The 16,784-nt window shown below is 42.6% G+C and overlaps 1 protein-coding gene and 1 non-coding gene across 2 annotated transcripts; one reads left to right on the top strand and one right to left on the bottom strand.

Annotated features, from left to right (window-relative positions):
* The first annotated feature begins 521 nt into the window (after positions 1-521).
* LOC129825852 (fibroblast growth factor 10-like) lies at positions 522-15,077 on the top strand. Its single transcript, XM_055885984.1, has 3 exons — positions 522-1,884; positions 11,912-12,015; positions 14,240-15,077. The coding sequence occupies exons 1-3, from the start codon at positions 1,308-1,310 to the stop codon at positions 14,429-14,431; spliced, it is 873 nt and encodes a 290-aa protein (XP_055741959.1). The 5' UTR covers positions 522-1,307; the 3' UTR covers positions 14,432-15,077.
* Positions 15,078-16,508: 1,431 nt separating this feature from the next.
* Positions 16,509-16,584, bottom strand: trnaa-ugc (transfer RNA alanine (anticodon UGC)). Its single transcript has one exon. It is a non-coding gene; the product is annotated as a tRNA-Ala (tRNA).
* Positions 16,585-16,784: the final 200 nt, after the last annotated feature.

Raw genomic sequence — 16,784 nt, forward strand, 5'->3', positions numbered from 1 at the left:
GTGGAGGGGGGATAGAAAGTGAAGGGGGATAGAGAGAGGTGGAGGGGGAGAGAGAGTGGAGGGGGATAGAGAGTGGAGGGGGAAAGGGGGGATAGAGAGAAGTGGAGGGGGGAGAGAGAGGTGGAGGGGAGAGAGAGAGGTGGAGGGGAGTGAGAGAGGTGGAGGGTGGGGAGAGAGAGATGGATGGGAGAGAGAGAGGTGGAGGGTATAGAGAGATAGTAGAAGGGGGAGAGAGAGAGGTGGAGGGGGGAGAGAGAGGTGGAGAGCGGAGAGAGAGAGGTGGAGGGGGAGCTGGAGGGGGCAGGAGAGAGAAAAAGAGAGAGAGGTGGGTGGTGAGAGAGAGGAAGAGAAGGAGAGAGGTGGGTGGTGGAAAGAGAAAGGGAGAGAAAGAGAGAAGTGGGTGGTGGAGACAGAGAATTAGAGAAGGAGAGGGTGGGAGTTAAAGAGAGGGGGCAGATCAGCTGACATAGTCTCATATTCACACACACACACACAAACACACACACCCCTCCTCAGCCTGTTACCTCAGTTAGGTGGAGCCACTGTAATTGAGAGCGAGAGGAGTCCACTCCACACTCATTCATGGAGAGAGAAAGAGAGAAGGACATGTCTCACAGGCACCCACTGGCCAACCAGGACTTAGCATTACATTTTGTTTGACCATCTCTCTCTTTTTAGTGAAATCTGGAAACGTGTGGAGGGTATCTGGCAGCATTGAGCTGTTGAATGTTTGGGCCTTAGGGGACAGAGGGATGAACCTGGAGAAAGTGTTATAGTAGAATGTCCATATGCCAGTGGACCTTTCATTGTGGGAGTAGCCATCTAAGGATTTCTGGATTGGAATTAAATTCAGCACCAGGAACAGCTAAGGACAGAAGAACAGTTTCAAAAGTGGAACATATGACGCCTGCCTGGTTTGTCATTGGAATACACTGACGGTAATTGCACTGGCAACAATAAGACGAGTGGGACAATAGGATGTTTTATTTATCGATTTGTATTTGTCTTAATTTATCTACCAGGACATCAGTATAGGAACAAAAGTGAAAGAGAACATTGGAATACATTGACTTTCAGTACAATAATTGCTCTAGCTACCAAAAGAAAGGCAAGAAGACATTGATTTTAAACCCAAAAAGGTATCATTGAGGAGGAAATCTCTTTTGCATATAGACCTGGTAGACTAGGTACCAGAGAGCCCCATTTCCCAGGAGGGCTCCCCTCCCTGACCTCCCAGCCTCCAGTTGTCCCCAGCAGCATGTCCCAGGCTGTGAGGCTGCTTCCAGTCCTCCCCACACCATTCTACCATGACCACATGGGCTGCTGGAGGGAGTACGGCTGTCACTGCCTGGGCCACCTCTGGGTCCAGGTTTAGGTCTGGCTCTGGGTCCAGGTTTAGGTCTGGCTCTGGGTCCAGATTTAGGTCTGGCTCTGGGTCCAGGTTTAGGTCTGGCTTTGGCTCCAGCTTGATCTCTAGGTCCTTCTTTTCCAGCCTGTCCCTGTCTCTGCTGCTAGCACTGCTGCTCGCCCTTTCCCTCCCTGTGGTTGTCTGCCATCAACCTCTCTACAGAGGCAGGCTCCAGCCAACCAGCCCCAGGCTCCTGTTCCCCAGCCTCCAGCCCCCCAACCCCCAACCCTCCAGCCCCAGCAGCCCTCTTAGGGCGCCAGTGAACAGTTCCCTGGCTGCATCCATGGTTGGAGAGACTGGGGAAACTGGAGGTCCCTTGGAAGGTATTGGGGTTCCGCTGGGGAGGCACGTACGCAGCTACAACCACCTGCAGGGAGATGTGCGGCGGAGGAGGCTCTTCTCCTTCCAGAAGTTCTTTCTGCGGATCGATACGAATGGCAGAGTTAATGGGACCAAGAGCAAAGACGACGCCCTCAGTAAGTAACCACAAGAGTGTGTTTTTCAATTAGTAGGAGAGTAAAAGAGGGGAAACAGAGGTTCAACCATAGTGTATTGAAAATAAATCATTGTGTTGTCAGGGCTTTCCTCACTCTTCACTACAGAATATCAAACAAATTACAGAAAAAGGGAAACAATTTCAAATGATTGACTTGTGTTGAATGACTTTACTGTATGTTTGGAAAGACAGGTTTCCAGCACAACTTTTTTAGCATTGATCATCAATACGGCATGTTGAATCTAAATTGTGGCAAGATCTGTCTCCCAGCAGGACATGGACATTCTTAGAGCTAGGCAACACATTCCTGACAAGAAGCTTCTTTCTGTATCTACCAGACATCCCTGTGATATCTGTCCTGTCGCAACATTCCGTACAATGATGGTAGCTCTAAGATGATTAAAACAGGAGGGGTAGATTACCAGCCTGTTATCTGTCCGTATTCACAGCCCAGGGTCAACAGTACTGATAACAGCTTGACAGGAGCAGGACAGGGGGTAGGAGAGGATATGTCAATCACTACCATGCTCTCACACACAACCAGTCTGCTTCGTTTAAGTCCACACATATTGTACATAATGCTGATGCCGTGTGGTTTATGATTAATACAGTATAATGTGAATGGGATTAATTTACAGAGGTACAGTAACATGAATGGATATGTTTAGTACTCATGCCCTATTCTTACAGTACAGTTATACCAGTTAGATAAGTGTGAGCCTATCTGTGTGCGGGCACTTACATGCTCAAGTGTGTGTTCGGATGTAGCAAACCAAGCAACCACCACCAGGGACACATGTGCTCACTTAAACGACAACCCCCCCCCTCCCCCACCCACCCACACACACCACCCCCCATCCCGTGTATATGGAAGTCTTTAACGTTTCTCTAGGCGTTCTAAACCACAAAATTAATCAAAGAGGCTTATGGGAAAGAGTAAGGAAAGGCACTATTGGTGTTTGTTTGACAAGAAGATGACAGAAATGTCTTTATATAGCCTACACTTCTTTATAAATGTCTTTATAGACCCTACACTTGTATATACATGTCTTTATAGACCCTACACTTGTATATACATGTCTTTATAGACCCTACACTTGTTTATACATGTCTTTATAGACCCTACACTTGTATATACATGTCTTTATAGACACTACACTTGTATATACATGTCTTTATAGACCCTACACTTCTTTATAAATGTCTTTATAGACCCTACACTTGTTTATACATGTCTTTATAGACCCTACACTTGTATATACATGTCTTTATAGACCCTACACTTCTTTATAAATGTCTTTATAGACCCTACACTTGTTTATACATGTCTTTATAGACCCTACACTTCTTTATACATGTCTTTATAGACCCTACACTTGTTTATACATGTCTTTATAGACCCTACACTTGTATGTACATGTCTTTATAGACCCTACACTTGTATATACATGTCTTTATAGACACTACACTTGTATATACATGTCTTTATAGACCCTACACTTCTTTATAAATGTCTTTATAGACCCTACACTTGTTTATACATGTCTTTATAGACCCTACACTTGTATATACATGTCTTTATAGACCCTACACTTCTTTATAAATGTCTTTATAGACCCTACACTTGTTTATACATGTCTTTATAGACCCTACACTTGTATATACATGTCTTTATAGACCCTACACTTGTATGTACATGTCTTTATAGACCCTACACTTGTATATACATGTCTTTATAGACCCTACACTTGTATATACATGTCTTTATAGACACTACACTTGTATATACATGTCTTTATAGACCCTACACTTGTTTATACATGTTTTTATAGACCCTACACTTCTTTATAAATGTCTTTATAGACCCTACACTTGTATATACATGTCTTTATAGACCCTACACTTCTTTATAAATGTCTTTAGAGACCTACACTTGTATATACATGTCTTTATAGACCCTAAACTTGTATATACATGTCTTTATAGACCCTACATTTCTATATACAGTTGAAGTAGGAAGTTTACATACACTAAGATTGGAGTCATTAAAACTCATTTTTCAAACACTCCACACATTCTTGTTAACAAACTATAGTTTTGGCAAGTTGGTTAGGACATCTACTTTGTGCCTGACACAAGTAATTTTCCCAACAATTGTTTACAGACAGATTATTTCACTTATAATTCACTGTATCACAATTCCAGTGGGTCAGAAGTTTACATATACTAAGTTGACTGTGCCTTTAAACAGCTTGGAAAACTCCAGAAAATTATGTCAAGGCTTTAGAAGCTTCTGATGGGCTAATTGACATAATTTGAGTCAGTTGGAGGTGTACCTGTGGATGTATTTCAAGGCCTACCTTCAACCTCAGTACCTCTTTGCTTGACATCATGGAAAAATCAAAAGAAATTAGCCAAGACCTCAGAAAAAAATTGTAGACCTCCACAAGTCTGGTTCATCATTGGGAGCAATTTCCAAACATCTGAAGGTACCACGTTCATCTTTACAAACAATAGTACGTAAGTATAAGCACCATGGGACCACGCAGCCGTCATACCGCTCAGGAAGGAGACGCGTTCTGTCTCCTAGAGATGAACGTACTTTGGTGCGAAAAGTGCCAATCAATCCCATAACAACAGCAAAGGACCTTGTGAAGATGCTGGAGGAAACAGGTACAAAAGTATCTATATCCACAGTAAAATGAGTCCTATATCGACATAACCTGAAAGGCCGCTCAGCAAGGAAGAAGCCACTGCTCCAAAACCGCCATAAAAAAGCCAGACTACGGTTTGCAACTGCACATGGGGACAAAGGTTCTACTTTTTGGAGAAATGTCCTCTGGGCTGATGAAACAAAAATAGAACTGTTTGGCCATAATGACCATCGTTATGTTTGGAGGATAAAGGGGGAGGCTTGCAAGCCGAAGAAGACCATCCCAACCGTGAAGCACAGGGGTGGCAGCATCATGTTGTGGTGGTGCTTTGCTGCAGGAGGGACTGGTGCACTTCACAAGATAAATGGCATCATGAGGAAGGGAAATTATGTGGATATATTGAAGCAACATCTCAAGACATCAGTCAGGGAGTTAAAGCTTGGTCGTAAATGGGTCTTCCAAATAGACAATGACCCCAAGCATACTTACAAAGTTGTGGCAAAATGGCTTAAGGACAACAAAGTCAAGGTATTGGAGTGTCCATCACAAAGCCCTGACCTCAATCCCATAGAACATTTGTGGCAGAACTGAAAAAGTGTGTGCGAGCAAGGAGGCCTACAAACCTGACTCAGTTACACCAGCTCTGTCTGGAGGAATGTACCAAAATTCCCACAACTTATTGTGGGAAGCTTGTGGGAAGGCTACCCGAAATGTTTGACCCAAGTGTATGTAAACTTCTGACCCACTGGGAGTGTGATGAAAGAAATAAAAGCTGAAATAAATCATTCTCTCTACTATTATTCTGATATTTCACATTCTTAAAATAAAGTTGTGATCCTAACTGACCTAAGGCAAGGCATTTTTACTAGGATTAAATGTCAGGAATTGTGAAAATCTGAGTTTAAATGTATTTGGCTAAGGTGTATGTAAACTTATGACTTCAACTGTAAATGTCTTTAGAGTCCTACACTTGTATATACATGTCTTTTATAGACCCTACACTTTTATATACATGTCTTTATAGATTTTACACTGTCTTTATTTGACCGTGAGGCAAAAAAATGCAATGAATTTCAAAATGCCTCTTTTGGGTGTTTGTGACATAGTGAAGACATTGCTGGACCGGCTTTTGTTCTAAGATGATCGGAGGGTTCAACTTGAAGCTAGTAGGTGTTAACTTATTGAACTTCTCTATTGTCTCTCATCATTACTCCTCACAATTCTTTTTGCTACAGGCTATAATACTACAGTTATACTAGCACATATTAGTAATATACTGCTGTATATAATACTAAGCTTTTGCATAAGGTGACCAAGTTTATCTTTGGGTTAGGTTTGACTGCAGTAGTAGGGGAGGGGTACTAATTCATGAATGACATGGTTGAACATCATTGTGGTCACATCAAAGCTGCTAGTGTTCAGTATCAATGGTGCTGCCACAAAGTCATTTCCTGGGGGGGACTGGGGACAGTGTGGATTATATGGCCCACTATCAGGTTCACAGGGAAAGAGATACTACAGGAGAGCAGCTCCAGTCTCTGCTCTGGCCCAGGGCCTAGACATGATCCCTGGGATGGTGTCCTTTGTAGCCCCTGAAAATGACACAGCATCAGGTTTTTGGCATTGATTCTTTGGCAATGCCCAGTTAAAAACTCTGGGTTGGTAGAAAATAATAACATCATAATAATGGATATACTTTATGAATAAAACTAGAAAAGGACATTTCCTTAAAAAATATGTTTGTTTGTTCTTGCTATCAGCAAGCATGTGGCAATATTTTCATAGATAATGTAAAATCATGCAGTTTGTGCAGTACAGAAGCATATCTGGAGACCAAGTTAGCAGTTTTGATTTAAAAACAGCTTCAATCTTTCACTAATCATTCTTATTACTCCTCCTTTTGGAGATATGGTTTAGGTCCAGTTTGTTTTTGTCCAAGGCTGAGTGAGACCCGAGCTTTGAAACCTGGTTACAGCATAGTAACAATTGAGGGGGAACAACTGGTATTGTGCTTGAACTACCAACCTTGCTAGCAAAGATCTCGACAGATGTAGAGGTGGTGGTTTTGGGGGCTGTTTAAGAGCATGTATCCAACCTCCCACAGATTTATGGGGATGCCTGTGAAAAACTTTCCCACATGTTGCTCCATCGTGCTGGGATTCTGCTGGGAGCTTAAAGAGAGAGAGGGCTGGAATTGATTCCCGGGCAATATGGAGCTTTGCAAAAATAAGCACATTTAACTAAAGCTACACATCTAGACGGCATCAGCTTAAAAAACCAACTAGACAAAACTGTGCTTATCAATAACCTGGTTTGCTATATTGTTGCATCTCATCACATTTGAAAAGCCAAAAATATTTCTCATGCATTATACACAGTTACTGAGAACAGTAATGGTGGACCAGTTCTGAGGCTCTAACAGATGTGTGGTGGCGGCCGGATTAGTCTAATTACCCCAAGCTGGGATGGTGTGAGTGTGAGCTCAGCCTGTCAAGAGCGCAGGAGGGCAATATAGGAGGCCACCAAATGTGTTTGTGTCTTTCTCTCTGCGGGGAGTCATATGTGCTGAGGTGCCTCCAGACTGGGACTGGCATGTTACTCATTCGCTCTGTGTGTGTGTGTGTGTGTGTGTGTGTGTGTGTGTGTGTGTGTGTGTGTGTGTGTGTGTGTGTGTGTGTGTGTGTGTGTGTGTGTGTGTGTGTGTGTCTCAGAAGGGAAACCACAGCCAGTACTCTAAGGGACACGGAGATAAGAGATGTGAAGATGTTTATGGACGTGGAGAGAGGCAGGGTATGAACAAACTAATTACATTCAATGTGGTCCTCATCTGCATTACAGGTGATTTGTTTCCGTCATTCCCATATTTCAACATGACGATACAGTTGGAATGGTTTCAGATGTGTGTCTGTGTATCAGAATCACCACTACATAACACACAGTGTCACATACATTTGGTGTTGAGTGTTGTGAGACGTAATATGTTGAACAAAAAACACATTTGTTCTAATGGCTTCGGTTAGTTTTTTTCCACCCTTGATGCGTTGTAGATATCATTCCTGAGTGAGCAAGTAGACAGTAGTGCTGAACATTAATCATCAAAGACTGAGTGGATACGGGTGGCTTTTCCTCTATAGAGAAATGCTGTAGAGACTGTGTATATGTGTGTGAGCACAATGCTTGCTCGCAACTATATGCACACCTATGTGTGTGTGTGTGTCTGCGACTCTGTGTCCCAGACACACACTTGATATTTATTATTTTATTTGTATTTTTTATTTAACCTTTATTTAACTAGGCAAGTCAGTTAAGGACAAATTCTTATTTACAATGACGGCCTCCCAGGGAATAGTAGGTTAACTGCCTTGTTCAGGGGTAGAACAACAGATGTTTACCTTGTCAACTCAGAGAATCGATCTAGCAACCTTTCGGTTACTGGCCCAAAGCTCTAACCACTAGGCTACCTGCCGCCCATATAAGCCATCTCGCCCCAGCCTCCGATGTGTGTGTTTGATCAGTGGTCATTAAGGTCTTTCTAATCCTCCCCTCCCTGTCTCTCTGTCATGGCTCATCTGTCCTCCTCTGTTCTCTCTCCTTTCATCCCCGGCATGTTTACAGAGGGCCCAGAAACAGCCTTAGATAGTCTTACATCCTCACTCGATACCTGACACCTAATCCCTTACAGAAGCAACTCTCAGATCTTCAATGGCCGTTGTGTCATGGTCCCCACCACCACTTCACCTGCCGGTGTGAAGCTGTTTGAACTGGAAACTAATGCAGAGGATACCTCACTGATGTGGAGACAGGGATGTACGTCACTGTATATTTCGAAGGGCACTTTTTCCAGGACACCTGCCCCTTCAAGTTCACACGGCACCTTTAGACGGTCCGACCACAAGCAAGGGAGCTTGACAATGACACAGGCGGCTTCACATACTCATCAGGGACGAAGGAGGGGAACTGCTGTGGCAGTCTGATCAAAGGGTATCTTCACGACAACTCCCTGCAGCGCGTGCGTGTGTGTGTGTGTGTGTGTGTGTGTGTGTGTGTGTGTGTGTGTGTGTGTGTGTGTGTGTGTGTGTGTGTGTGTGTGTGTGTGTGTGTGTGTGTGTGTGTGTGTGTGTGTGTGTGTGTGTCAGGATAGGATAACAACACCACACAGGAAGTGTGGAGAGGAAGTGAAGGAGGGTGTCATGAAATCAAACGTACCATAGGAATAAGAGAGGGGCCATTAACACAAACCAGCGTCAGATTAGATACATGTGTGTGTGCCTGCATGTGTGCGTGTGTGAGAGTGTGTGAGTATATTTGCACTGGGAATTGGTGGCTTATATTCCAAATGAGCCAAACTATTCACAAATTAATCCAACCTGCTCTCATTATAATCCTCATGCCAAATTAGTTATTAAGCTGAAGTCTGTTCTTCTGTGTAGACTGTGGCCCTACATAGATGAAGCACGCTTATATAAGAACAAGAATAAGAGCACCTCCTCCCAGCTGCCCACTGCACTGAGGACAGGAAACACTGTCACCACCGATAAATCCACTATAATTGAGAATTTCAATAAGCATTTTTCTACGGCTGGCCATACTTTCCACCTGGCTACCCCTACCCCAGTCAACAGCACTGCACCCCCCACAGCAACTCGACGAAGCCTTCCCCATTTCTCCTTCTCCCAAATCCAGTCAGCGGATGTTCTGAAAGAGCTGCAAAATCTGGACCCCTACAAATCAGCCGGGCTAGACAATCTGGACCCTTTCTTTCTAAAATGATCTGCCGAAATTGTTGCAACCCCTATTACTAGCCTGTTCAACCTCCATTTCGTGTCGTCTGAGATTCCCAAAGATTGGAAAGCAGCTGCGGTCATCCCCCTCTTCAAAAGGGGGGACACTCTTGACCCAAACTGCTACAGACCTATATCTATCCTACCCTGCCTTTCTAAGGTTTTCGAAAGCCAAGTCAACAAAATGATTACCGACCATTTCGAATCCAACCATACCTTCTCCGCTATGCAATCTGGTTTCAGAGCTGGTCATGGGTGCACCTCAGCCACGCTCAAGGTCCTAAACGATATCCTAACCGCCATCGATAAGAAACAATACTGTGCAGCCGTATTCATTGACCTGGCCAAGGATTTCGACTCTGTCAATCACCACATCCGCATCGGCAGACTCGATAGCCTTGGTTTCTCAAATGATTGCCTCGCCTGGTTCACCAACTACTTCTCTGATAGAGTTCAGTGTGTCAAATCGGAGGGCCTGTTGTCCGGGCCTCTGGCAGTCTCTATGGGGTGCCACAGGGTTCAATTCTTGGACCGACTCTCTTCTCTGTATACATCAATGATGTCGCTCTTGCTGCTGGTGAGTCTCTGATCCACCTCTACGCAGACGACACCATTCTGTATACTTCTGGCCCTTCTTTGGACACTGTGTTAACAACCCTCCAGGCGAGCTTCAATGCCATACAACTCTCCTTCCGTGGCCTCCAATTGCTCTTAAATACAAGTAAAACTAAATGCATGCTCTTCAACCGATCGCTGCCTGCACCTGCCCGCACGTCCAGCATCAATGTCTGGACGGTTCTGACTTAGAATATGTGGACAATTACATATACCTAGGTGTCTGGTTAGACTGTACACTCTCCTTCCAGACTCACATCAAACATCTCCAATCCAAAGTTAAATCTAGAATTGGCTTCCTATTTCGCTACAAAGCATCCTTCACTCATGCTGCAAAACATACCCTTGTAAAACTGACCATCCTACCGATTCTCGACTTCAGCGACGTCATTTACAAAATAGCCTCCAATACCCTACTCAATAAATTGGATGCAGTTTATCACAGTGCCATCCGTTTTGTCACCAAAGCCCCATATACTACCCACCACTGCGACCTGTACGCTCTCGTTGGCTGACCCTCGCTTCATACTCGTCGCCAAACCCACTGGCTCCAGGTCATCTACAAGACCCTGCTAGGTAAAGTCCCCCCTTATCTCAGCTCGCTGGGCACCATAGCAGCACCCACCTGTAGCACACGCTCCAGCAGGTATATCTCTCTGGTCACCCCCAAAACCAATTCTTCCTTTGGCCGCCTCGCCTTCCAGTTCTCTGCTGCCATTGACTGGAATTAACTACAAAAATCTCTGAAACTGGAAACACTTATCTCCCTCACTAGCTTTAAGCACCAGCTGTCAGAGCATCTCAAAGATTACTGCACCTGTACATAGCCCATCTATAATTTAGCCCAAACAACTACCTCTCCCCCTACTGTATTTATTTATTTATTTTGCACATTTGCACATACTTCACACATTCTTCCACTGCAAATCTACCATTCCAGTGTTTTACTTGCTATATTGTATTTACTTTGCCACCATGACCTTTTTTTTTTGCCTTTACCTCCCTTATCTCACCTCATTTGCTCACATTATATATAGACTTATTTTTCTACTGTATTATTGACTGTATGTTTGTTTTACTCCATGTGTAACTCTGTGTTGTTGTATGTGTCAAACTGCTTTGCTTTATCTTGGCCAGGTGGCAATTGTAAATGAGAACTTGTTCTCAACTTGCTTACCTGGTTAAATAAAGGTGAAATAAAACAAATAAAACAAATATGGGTGATATGAAGGATGGCTGGATGGATGGATGAAAACTCTACCCTACAGTTTAAGAGATTCTTCAGGCTTTTCTCTGACCATGAACTAGAGTATTAGAGTAACAGAAATATCACTGACAGCATGACAGTTGGCTATGAGCCCACAGGATTTCAGATAGAGACTTTCTAAAACACATCTAGATTATGTTTTGTCTTGAGAAAGGCTCTACACTATAAACAAAACTATCAACGTCATTATTTTTTACTTCAGCTGGTTACAAGTAAATCAGTTAGGTTTTCTCAATTAAAAAAAATATATATATTTGATGAAACCAAATACATGATTCAATGCCAACTGTTATATTTGATTATTAACAAACCTATATTTTAAGTTGCAACACTTCTTTTCAACACATTTAACTTACTTTTCCCATTTGGTTAAACCTAATAAACAACACAAATACAAACTAATATTTCATGTAAGGAGGAACAGGCAGACAATCCTGATAATTCGACAAGCTCTTATCTATATGGCTACAGCAGATCCAGAACACATTCCATAGCTTCTATGTACTCTGACTCTGTGTTCTGATCTGGGCCAACGATATGTCTGTGGTCTGCCTTAAAATTCCCTGCCTGAACAGTTACAGATTTCCCCTAAATCCTCCCCTATAAGTGGTCATGATGATTATAAATGTTTTATAGAAGGTTTATCACTTGTTTCTAAATGAGTATACATGTTATTTTGTGTGTTCTCAGGTATTCTGGAGATCACGTCGGTGGATGTGGGGGTGGTGGCTATCAAAGGCCTGGGCAGTAACTATTACCTGGCTATCAGCAGGAAGGGTGAGCTGTATGGAGCGGTCAGTATCCGGGTCAGAGGTCATTTAACCAGCCTCAAAGACATACACTTAGATTCCTTCAACTTTATCACAAGAGTTCTTATCTTTGGAGCTGGGTTCACTTTTAACTAATGGTGTAATGGAAACTACCAGAAGTTCAAAGAGCACACCATCCAAACCAAGTGCATATGATTCAAAGAGGAAGTTGGAGGTCAGCAAGTAATGACTATAGTGCTAAGTGACACAGACATTAGAATACATCACATCTATCACTGTAACCGATTTACATAGCAAACTATTTCTATTGAATGTACCCCTCTAGTACATGGTACTAGTCAATGGTACATCTTGACTAAGTTGAATTGGGTTGTTATTAGACAGTAGTTGCCATATTATTCTTGTCACTAAGTATTGTTTGTTTATTTTGTTTTTACATTTGGACACTTGAATGAGATGGTCCATGTCAAAAGATTTAATCCTGCAAAATTCAGATAAATAAATACAATGTACAGTGCATTCGAAAAGTATTGAGACCCCTTGACTTTTTCCACATTTTGTTACGTTACAGCCTTATTCTAAAATTACTTTTTCCCTCATCAATCTACAGAAAGCAAAAAAAGTTTTTTAGAAATTGTTGAAAATGTATTAAAAATAAAAAGTCTTCAGACCATTTGGTATGAGACTCGCAATTGAGCTCAGGTGCATCCTATTTCCATTGATCATCCTTGAGATGTTTCTATAACTTGGTTTGAGTCCACCAGTGGTAAATTCTATTGATTAGACATGATTTGGAAAGGCACACAATTGTCTATTTAAGGTCCCTCAGTTCACAGTGCATGTCAGAGCAAAAACCAAGCCATGCGGTCAAAGGAATTCTCCGTAGAGCTCAGAGACAGGATTGTGTCGATGCAAAGATCTGGGGAAGGGTACCAAAACATTTCTGCAGCATTGAAGGTCCCCAAGAACATAGTGGTCTCCATCATTCTTAAATGGAAGACGTTTGGAACCACCAAGACTCTTCCTAGAGCTGGCAGCCCGGCCAAACTCAGCAATCGGGGGAGAAGGGCCCTGGTCAGGCAGGTGACCAAGAACCCAATGGTCACTCTGACAGAGCTCCAGAGTTCCTCTGTGGTGATGGAGGAACCTTTCAGAAGGACAACCATCTCTGCAGCACTCCACCAATCAGGCCTTTATGGTACAGTGGCCAGACAGAAGTCACTCCTCAGTAAAAGACACATGACAGCCTGCTTGGAGTTTGCCAAAAGGCACCTAAAGAAATCTCAGACCATGAGAAACAAGATTCTCTGGCCTGATGAAACCAAGATTAAACTCTTTGGCCTGAATGCCAAGTGTCACATCTGGGGGAAACCTGGCACCATTCTTAAGGTAAAGCATGGAGGTGGCAGCATCATGCCGTGGGCATGTTTTTCAGCGGCAGTGACTGGGAGACAAGTCAGGATTGAGGGAAAGATGAACGGAGCAAACTACAGAGAGATCCTTGATGAAAACCTGCTCCAGAGCGCTCAGGACCTCAGACTTGGGCAAAGATTCACCTTCCAACAGGACAACAATCCTAAGCACACAGCCAAGACAACACAGGAGTGGCTTTGGGACAAGTCGCTGAATGTCCTTGAGTGGCCCAGCCAGAGCCCGGACTTGCACCTGATTGAACATCCCTGGAGAGGCCTGAAAAGAAATGTGATGTGCATCGACGTTTCCCATCCAACCTGACAGAGCTTGCGAGGATCTGCAGAGAAGAATGGGAGAAACTCCCTCAATACAGGTGTGCCAAACATACCCGAGAAGACTCAAGGCTGTAATCGCTGCCAAAGGTGCTTCAACAAAGTACTGGTAAATGGTCTGAATACTTATGTAAATGTGATATTTACATAAGAAAATGTGATTTGATTTGGATTTATTTCAGTTAGTTTGATGAGTGGAAAAAACAATTAAATCTATTTAAGAATAAGGCTGTAATGTAACAAAATGTGGAAAAAGTCAAGGGGTCTGAATGCACTGTAGAAAGGTTGAATAAATTCCTAGAAATATTTCAACATTGATATATTTTATATATATTTTGACTCTTGTATGAACAGTACATTAACTATACATATAGTATTCTCACATCCTTTGCTAGTGTAAGCACTTCACAAATGAAAATAGTTGATTCAGTATGAAATGTATTGAGTCAGTGTCCAAATACACATATGAGAACGTATCCCAGTAATGTCCTTTGTTCTTCCAGAGAGAGTTTGGCATTGACTGCACACTGAAGGAGCGTATTGAGGAGAACGGCTATAACACCTATGCCTCAGCCGAGTGGAGGAACAAGAAGAGACAGATGTTTGTGGGCCTGAGTGTCCACGGGAGGCCACTGAGAGGGAAGAAAACACGGAGGAGGAATGTGGCCACCCACTTCCTCCCCATCATGGTGTGATGAAGAAGAGCATTTCACTGGACTAGACAGACCCTGTGGGAGAGCTATTCAGCACTGAACAATCTTTCAGATAAAGATTTTTTTAAATGTACTCCAATCTGGAAAGAGAGCATCTGAACTATACCATTTCTAAAATACATATTTTCTCTAAGGAAGGTAATAAACTGTGCATATACTCCCTGCTTTAGACTTTTGTTGAGATGGTTGATTGATTTGAGGATGTACAGTGCTTTCTGTGGCACAGGGTGAAATTTCCCTGAAATTTCCTATTCTGTGCCAAATCTTTGGAAAGATGTGGACTGAAGGAGGGCGTGACATGTGGGAACAAAGTAGGACGCTGTTTCACACACCGAGTGGATGAAGTGAGGAAGCACTGGTTTTGTGTACACAAAAAAACAATTGAACTGTTGTTCATGGTCCTCATTCTCATTTCAATGATCTGAACATTCTGAAATGAAGAAGAAGGCCTAACAGATCGGTAAATGCAGAAAAAATCTATATAATTGAGCAAGATCCTAATGGTCATGAGATCTTGGAACCATATCAAAAGTGAATACAGTGAAAGAAAAAACTAATGTATGATACTTAACCACTGAGTTTGGACTGTGTTGAAGTAAATTATTTATTTTGTGTAATATTTAACTGAAGGTGGAAAGAAGGTGAACATTTCATTGCATTCTTTACACCTTATGTCTGTGAAGTAAATAAAATACATTTGCTATTTCCTCCTCGGTATCCAGATGTTCTCATGTTCATCAATAAAGTTTGCAACTTAAACTGGTTGACAAATCCGACAAATACACATATGATTGAGAATGTGACACAATAAATGAGATCATGTTAATACAATAACTGTGAAAGAACAAGCAGAATGCTTGGTGTCTCAACTACAGTCAAAGTAGATGTATTCTAAGGTGACAGGTTATGGTAAAAGGATGAAAACCCACAGCACAGAGACCCAGTGTGGTTTTCAGGTCGCGCTGAGGAACTATTCTTATCAGGCTGACTGAGGTAGGTAATGACAAAAGGTAACCATTACAAGCCCACCAGATATTCCTTGTGGCAACTGTTGCACTAATGATTAGAGTTTCCAAACAAACTGGAAACCACATGAAAATGGAAGGGAGATAGCTACACTGGTATGGGATAACATTATTTCACTATAACCCATTAGTGTGGAGATGCAAATTTCCCAGACATTGGGTCACATGGATACTGAACAAGCAAGAATCACTTGTTTCATACAGTAAGTAAAATGAAATAAATGTAATAGCCTGTAGATCTCACATTTCTGCATTGTAATATCCAACATCAAGCACTATTTAACAACATCTGTTGCAGGGTATGTGGGGTAGGAAGCTCTGTGTGTGTGTGTGTGTGTGTGTGTGTGTGTGTGTGTGTGTGTGTGTGTGTGTGTGTGTGTGTGTGTGTGTGTGTGTGTGTGTGAATACCAGAGATAGACAAGGTGAAAAATCTGCCGATGTGCCCTTGAGCAAGGCACTTAACCTAAATATGCTCCATGTGCGCCGTACTATTATGGCTGACCCTGTAAAACACCACATTTCACTGCACCTATTTGGTGTATTTGACAATAAAACATACAGTTGAAGTCGGAAGATAACATACACCTTAGCCAAATACATTTAAACTCAGATTTTCACAAATCTTGACATTTAATCCTAGTAAAAATTCCCTGTTTTAGGTCAGTTAGGATCACAACTTTATTTTAAGAATGTGAAACGTCAGAATAATAGTAGAGAAAATTATTTATTTCAGGTTTTATTTCTTTCAGTACATGCCCAGTGGGTCAGAAGTTTACATACACTCAACTAGTATTTGGTAGCGTTGCCTTTAAATTGTTTAACTTGAATCAAACGTTTCGGGTAGCCTTCCACAAGCTTCCCACAATAAGTTGGGTGAATTATGGCCCATTCCTCCTGACAGAGCTGGTGTAACGAAGTCAGGTTTGTAGGCCTCCTTGCATTTAACATTTACATTTACATTTAAGTCATTTAGCAGACGCTCTTATCCAGAGCGACTTACAAGTACATACATTCATACTTTTTTTTTTTGGTACTGGCCCCCCGTGGGAATCGAACCCACAACCCTGGCGTTGCAAGCGCCATGCTCTACCAACTGAGCCACACGGGGCCTTGCTCGCACACGCTTTTTCAGTTCTGCCCACAAATTTTCTAGATGATTGAGGTCAGGGCTTTGTGATGGACACTCCAATACCTTGACTTTGTTGTCCTTAAGCCATTTTGCCACAACTTTGGAATTATGCTTGGGGTCATTGTCCATTTTGAAGACCCATTTGCGACCAAGCTTTAACTTCCTGACTGATGTCTTTTCG

Source organism: Salvelinus fontinalis, chromosome 28 (genome assembly GCF_029448725.1).
Source record: "Salvelinus fontinalis isolate EN_2023a chromosome 28, ASM2944872v1, whole genome shotgun sequence".
Lineage (NCBI taxonomy): Eukaryota > Metazoa > Chordata > Actinopteri > Salmoniformes > Salmonidae > Salvelinus > Salvelinus fontinalis.

Excerpts from the sequence above, each read along its gene's own strand:
- LOC129825852 (XM_055885984.1), top strand. The coding sequence starts at position 1,308 with ATGACCACATGGGCTGCTGGAGGGAGTACGGCTGTCACTGCCTGGGCC. Across the intron at positions 1,885-11,911 it reads GAGCAAAGACGACGCCCTCA|GTATTCTGGAGATCACGTCG; the intron begins GTAAGTAACCAC and ends GTGTGTTCTCAG. Across the intron at positions 12,016-14,239 it reads AGGGTGAGCTGTATGGAGCG|AGAGAGTTTGGCATTGACTG; the intron begins GTCAGTATCCGG and ends TTGTTCTTCCAG.